At 39.3% G+C, this 6,532-nt stretch overlaps 1 protein-coding gene across 2 annotated transcripts in view; it reads right to left on the reverse strand.

Annotated features, from left to right (window-relative positions):
* The window catches only part of galcb (galactosylceramidase b), a 17,004-nt gene extending 12,412 nt beyond the window's left edge, over window positions 1-4,592 (reverse strand). Inside the window, exons 1-7 of one of the 2 annotated variants that reach the window (XM_035674598.1) lie at window positions 4,400-4,592; window positions 4,196-4,264; window positions 4,053-4,116; window positions 2,631-2,744; window positions 1,889-2,028; window positions 1,222-1,260; window positions 865-992 (exon numbers count right to left, since the gene is read on the reverse strand). In XM_035674598.1, the coding sequence (XP_035530491.1) occupies window positions 865-992; window positions 1,222-1,260; window positions 1,889-2,028; window positions 2,631-2,744; window positions 4,053-4,116; window positions 4,196-4,264; window positions 4,400-4,540 (695 nt within the window). In that variant the 5' untranslated portion in view covers window positions 4,541-4,592. The remainder of the gene's footprint in view (window positions 1-864; window positions 993-1,221; window positions 1,261-1,888; window positions 2,029-2,630; window positions 2,745-4,052; window positions 4,117-4,195; window positions 4,265-4,399) is intronic. The other variant, XM_035674597.1, reaches the window with a different exon arrangement.
* Between the last annotated feature and the right edge of the window lie 1,940 nt (window positions 4,593-6,532).

Below are 6,532 nucleotides of genomic sequence, written 5' to 3' on the forward strand. Positions count from 1 at the left end.
CATCACATGTTTAGTCAATCAGGTGTCAGAGATCAAACTGCCCTCCAATAAACTCACAGCACACACTTTAGATCGCACTGCCATTGTGCCCAAAAAAGACTGATTCCCAACCAGTGGTTGTTCAGCAGTTGCCAGGGGGTATGTGAAAGGATTCTGGAGTAACTCAACTAATTTGAAAAAAATAATTAAATTACAATTTAATCAAAAACAGATAACATATTAAACACAAGGTATTACAACTGTGAGTGTGTGAAAACTAGTTAGTATGTGAGCACGCTAAACAGTTAGCTAAAAGTAATGGATAACTGGTCAAAGTAGCTAAAAGTAACAGATAAATGTTTGAAATAGCCGTGATTAGTGGATAAATAGTTATCCTAATGTAGGGCTACTTGTGGTTCCTATAGTCTCTAAGAGTAGAATAGGAGAAATAATAATAATAATAAATAAATAAACAATAATAATTTATACAAATAAATTTGAATTGAAAAAGTTAGCTAAAAATGTAGGAATGATTGAACAAAATCATCAAAAAAAATGGATAAACTGTTAAAATGTTAGATACAAGTTGGTAAATGGTTGAAACAGCAACTTGTGTCACAAGTAGTATGAATGCAAAGTTAAACAAACAAACACTGACAGTTTAACTGTATGGAAAATATTCTGATAATATCCACTTTCATAAATCAGTGGTGTAAAATAATATCCAGTTTAGAATCAGTGCAAACCAACACGTTTGGGTGGTGATGATACTTTTCCTCTGACAGGACTGTGGGGGTACGTCTGAAAAAACGGTTGGGAACCACTGCAGTAGGAGTTTTAATTCTGCGCCACCTCTGAGTGCGACTACAGGCTGACTGTACTTACCCAATCACCTCAACAGAGTCATTAAGGTGCGGGTCAGCGATCATAGAGTTAGCGATGCTCCAATCACCATCCGCCGCAATGATGCCAACGCCAGTTAGACCAACTTTATCCAGCGTGTTCCGGAGAACCTTGGCAACAAAGACATGCTCTCAGAGGAACCCAGCTAGAACTTCAAATCAACCACTGAGAGTCAAACTGCATCTCTCATGTGGAGCACAACTCAATGTTGGTGGCTGTTTTTCTCATTTATTTCACAGTTTAGGCTACAAGCTTACCCATAATGCACATCTGTCAGTCAAATCAATGACAGGACATTGAGAAAAAAAAAAAAGAAAAAAAAAAAGAGTTTGGGATTACCTTGATGTACTTGCTGTCAAAGTTTCGCTCATTCCAAATCTAAACAGACGAAAGCCAATTTTAGTTACACTGCAAACGTGTACAGATTCTGCTGCTCAAAGCAGCGTTATATGTTCAGCTAACATAAGAAAAAAAGAGTTACTTAAATAACCTTGTTTGAGCTGCTTTATGTAACAGCCCCTACAGTCACCTGAAATCTGGGAACACTGGGTGACACACAGGTCAAACACAAGCAGTCAGATGATCAGACAGGTTGTAGCTACCAAATGAATGCTGACTTTTTAAAGCACATTATCTGAAAGTGAACACCTGAAATGTTAATAATTCCTCAGTGTACAGTTAAACTTTGTTTCACACACACAACTACATTAGTATGGTCAAAGTTGAACCAGAAAGTTGGTCTATAAACTGTGATTAATAGTTTTACTGCTCACCTTTGTTTTCACTGTAAAGTAAGTCTGTTTAGAAAGTAGCATGAAATAGAAAGTATTGCTGCATGTAGATTCATTTAAATTGCATTCATGTCATAGATGTCGCCACACAACCACAGATGCATATGAGTATGTGCATGGTTGAAGGTTTGGGCAGATGTGTTATGAAGTGCAATTCTATTAGCATAGCATGGCGCTTGAAAAGGAACAAGATACAAAGTAAAACGACTACACACCCCGACATACTGAATGTCCAGGTCGTGGTACTGCTTGGCACCGAGGATCCATTTCACCACGTATGCTGCAGTGATGTCTGGGAAGTCATAGGGCCAGTTCTTACCATGGCCCACCCAACCAGGAAAGGCCCAGGGTAAACCTACAGGAAGACACACACATGTTAATGAACAAACACTGCAAGTGTTTAGACTTCAAAAATAAAATCTAGCAAGTCTTTGATATAATAAACATGTAGAGTTCCATGACTATAAGTTGTCAACTATTAATCGCAAACTATTTTGATAATTGATCGATTGTTTTGAGTCACAACAATGTACACAATCTTTGATTACAGCTTCTGGTTCCGTTAGTCCTGTATGACAGTAAGCTAAATATCTGTGGGTGGACAAAACACACATTTGTTTTTAATGGACCAAACAACTAATCAATTAATGGAGAAAATGATTGACAGATTAGTCAACAATGAACATTATTTTGCATTGTTGCCGCCCTGATGCCAGATGTTTTCATGCCATATGGAACTAATAGTGTATTTATTTAAAGAGCAGGATCCCCATGCAGCATGGTCCCAAGGCACTTACAATTACAAAGAATACATAGCAGGGGTTCTTGATATCCTGTCATCTTTTATCATCAGTTGATCTTAGTTTCTCGGCAGACGTTCTCATGATCTTTATTATGTTCAGCAGCTGTTTGTCTGAGCTTCCTGGAGTGTAGGGCAGAAGAACTGTGCTTTCTCACCTATGAGTGTGATATTTGGGTTCCTCCTCTTGGCCTCTTTCATCAGCCACCACTCGTAGCCTCGGAAGTAGTTCTCGTCGTTCTCATAGTGCATGTGTGACGGCTCTGTTCCATCTTAAAAAGACAATGTCACAACCATAAGACAGTGCAACACAAAAGGAACTTGTTCTTTCATTTAGGGCTGCACAATTAATCAAAATGCAGTTGAAACTGCAGTATGGCCCAGTGCACTATGCAAATTGCAGAAGTACTATGCAAATTGCAAGAGCTGCAATAATTTGATAAAGGTCAAATGTGTGATAAAACAGAATTATACTGGATAGTACTGGAGTTCTGCAGAGACGCCCTGGCTGGCAAAACTTGTTTTTCAGATTGTTTGGTACTGACCCCCAAACATTTCACACATGATTTGAATTTTTTTTTTTTGGCTAAAGACATGCAGCCTGTTAGCACAGTCGAGGGCGTAGGCTTCAGGTACCTGATCAAAACTTTGGACAAACGTTATGCTGTGCCATCTCGTCACCATTTTAGCAGAGCTGTTCTGCCAAAACTATATGAGACTTGTCGGGAAGGAGTTGCCAATGACGTGGCAAAAGCGGAGTACTTTGCAGTTACGTCAGATCTTTTTTAAAGGAGACTTACAAATGTTTGAGGAAAAGAAAGTAAAATGAATTCCTCCAGACAACTGAAATGTTTACAGGGAAAGGTACTAGGGGAAATTTCAAATGTTGTGGCAATGCACTAAAGTTTGAGAACACAAATTGTTTTTCTATGGCTTATCTTTTGTGTGTTATTTTATTTAATTTAACTTTTTGTAGAGATTGCAAGAGTGCACTATGACTGTCAATGTAAAAAGGAGAATGTTTATGGGGAAAGGAAAGTGTAACTGAACAAATGTCCAATAAATGCAGCATGTTTGAAGTTTAAAAAAAAATAATCGTTTGAATAATCGGGATTTCAATTTTGACCCAAATAATCCTGATTATGATTTTTTCCATAATCGAGCAGCCCTAGGAGGCGAGGAGAGGAATCAGGGATGTACAAAGTGGGCCTTACGTAGAAGTATGTGTGAATGAGACATGAGGTGGTCGGATACGGTTAGAGATGACAGCAATGCGCCGAGTGATCATGTGTGTTAAGGGGAGTGGACTTGGACATACCTGAAGGGAGGGGATGGATTTTTTGTCGTTGGATATTTTCAGAATCTAGCTGTCTCTTGTTGGTTTCTCCAGTGTCATCTATTCTAGCTTTAAAGATTTGCAACTTCACTCACTTTTACCGGCCTGTAAATTAAATATCTATTGTTAGTCAGGTCAGGGATCACCTTGCATCTTGGAACCTGTATTGGCATTTTGCACTACTTCCTGACAACTAATAGGCTGACATATGAATCCATTTGCAGTGTTACTTGATATGACTCACCAGTGGTTTGAGAGTCTCCTCCGATCTCCACCTTCAGTATGTGCAGAGAAGCTCCAAAGTTCGGCTGTAGACAGCAGAAAGCAGAGCAGTGAGGTCCCCTCTACTTTACACTGGACTGTATGAATGAGTGACTCATACCGTACCTTAAACAGGTAGTCTAATATCTGACTGCGGTACGGCTCAGCATAATTCACCAGTAAACGAGACGTCGCCTGAAGGAGCCAGCAGATACACTGTTAACGTTAAAAGGACTACAATAACAGAAGCAGTCAGGCAGCTAACTTTACGTGCTCTCTGTGGACAGAACGTATCGTACCAGGAAGTCATTCAAAAGTGACTGAACTCACCCCTCCGCCGCTCAAACCTCCAATTCCGTCAAAAACTCTCCCCAGACCCTGTTTATCGTTCAGGGCGTAGGTCTGAGAGGAGCAGGGGTCCACAAACAAACCGAGAAGGAGAACAACCGCCGCACACGCTCCGCGCTCCATCCTGTTACAGCGGGGTCTGCGGACGCTGCGGCGCGCGGCTGTTGGATGCGCGCTCGCTTCCCGTGCGTCACATGACAGAGAGCTGGGAGATCACGTGGGCTTAAACGTTTTTTTTTTGTGTGTGTTTTTGTTTTTGAATGACCATTTTATTTTCAAAATTCAAATACAAGTCAGTAAACAAAGGAGATGTTTGTGCTTTTATTTATCAGCATATCGATTCCACATCCACAAATCAACATTTTTCAATTATAAACCATCATTTTTAAATGTTGAATCAAACAATACATGTCATTACTCCCATACTGTAAAATAAGAAAGCAATCCAAACTACTTGTATAATTTATTTTACTAATTTATAATTTCTGTCTGTCCCCCTTGCATTGACTCTTCATGTTTACCTGTTTGTATATAAAGTAAACAATTGTTTTTAGGATGAAAAATGTATATTCTGACATCAATTAAATTAAATTAAATATATTGTTGGATTGCATGTGCTGTTACATCTATAACATTCAGCTCTTTCAGTTACCCAGTTAAATTATTTATTCTTTTCGAGTTAAAACAAATTAAGGGCAACATTCGAATGAGAAAAACAAGGAATAAAGATTATTGATAAGATAAGATAAGATATGCCTTTATTAGTCCCACAATGGGGAAATTTCAAAAAGGGGGGGGTACAAGACAACGGGAAAACAAGAGGAGAGGGGAGGAGAAAAAAAGCAGCTCCCAGACTCTGCTCCTGTAGGAGGTACGAGTTGTGGGGACTGCGGAAAAAAAACCTCACAACATCAAGCGACATGATGAGCACCAGCCTTTACAACATGAAAACTGCAAAAGCAACTCGCGACCGGGGGAGGTGGAAAGGGGTGTTGAGCGTACCAGCGCAGACAGGCAGCCGCTTTGTTATGTTTCTTTGAAGATAAGTCTATAATTTGTTTTATATCGCGATCAAAAAGGGCACCTGTTCATATTTAAAGAATACAGGTTAAGGCAATGTAATGGGAACATAGAAAAAGATATGTGCTATAGTTTCAGTGTTTGAGTTTGCATAGAAACACAAATATTCATTACTCTGCAACTCTTATGTAGCCTTTGGTGGAATTGGTAAACAATTCAATTCATTGCAGTTTTATTTGTAGCTAGTGCCAATTAATAACAGAGTCTATCTCCAGGACACTTTTCAAATAGAGGCAGGGTCTAGACCGATCCGTTTTATACTTTTACAGAGACCAACCAGTACCACCATTGAGCAAGACTTGGCCGAAAGGGCAGGGAAACTGCTGTTAACAGGCAGAAACCTCGGACAGACCCTTCGGCTCTAGTTGGGTGGTCATCTGCCTCGACATTGGTAATTAGTCCTTGTCTTAGCTATAAAATGACTGGTGTATTCTTGCAACATGTGTTTCCTCTTTAATAGTGATGGGAAACAAACTGAAATGAATAGTCCTTAATTGTGTGCTTTTTTAGTGCATTTTTTAAATCTATGAGTCAGCATCTCCTTGATTGATAAACCTATCAGTGCTTGCAGGGTTACGTTAATGACTGTGTTATGTTACCTGTTATAAAAACAAGATTATATTCTTCAATCAAATGTTCAAATGTTACCACAATTATCTAATAAATGCATAGCTTCCATGCACTCTTTGGACTGTTGATGTCCATGAAATATTTATAGTTTGGTAACTGTCAATTAAATGCATACAATGACAGCTTGCCCACTTCAAAATGTGACACTTTCACCCTAATACAAGTTTAAATGATGAGTTTAATTGTAACTCACGAGGGAATTGCTGTATATCTAACTAACTTCTTCTTCGCTTTTACACTACATGCCACATTCACCCTTTCACACACATTCACTCATGGCAAAGTCCATTGAACAGAAACTAACTCATTCATACACATTCACACAGTGATGGACAGCATTGGGAGCAATTCGAGGTTCAGTAGCTTGCTCAAGGACACTTCGACATGTGGCTGGAGGAGCCGGGG

Source organism: Morone saxatilis, unplaced genomic scaffold, assembly GCF_004916995.1.
Source record: "Morone saxatilis isolate NCDOM2014 unplaced genomic scaffold, NCSU_SB_2.0 Contig3, whole genome shotgun sequence".
Classification (NCBI taxonomy): Eukaryota; Metazoa; Chordata; class Actinopteri; family Moronidae; genus Morone; species Morone saxatilis.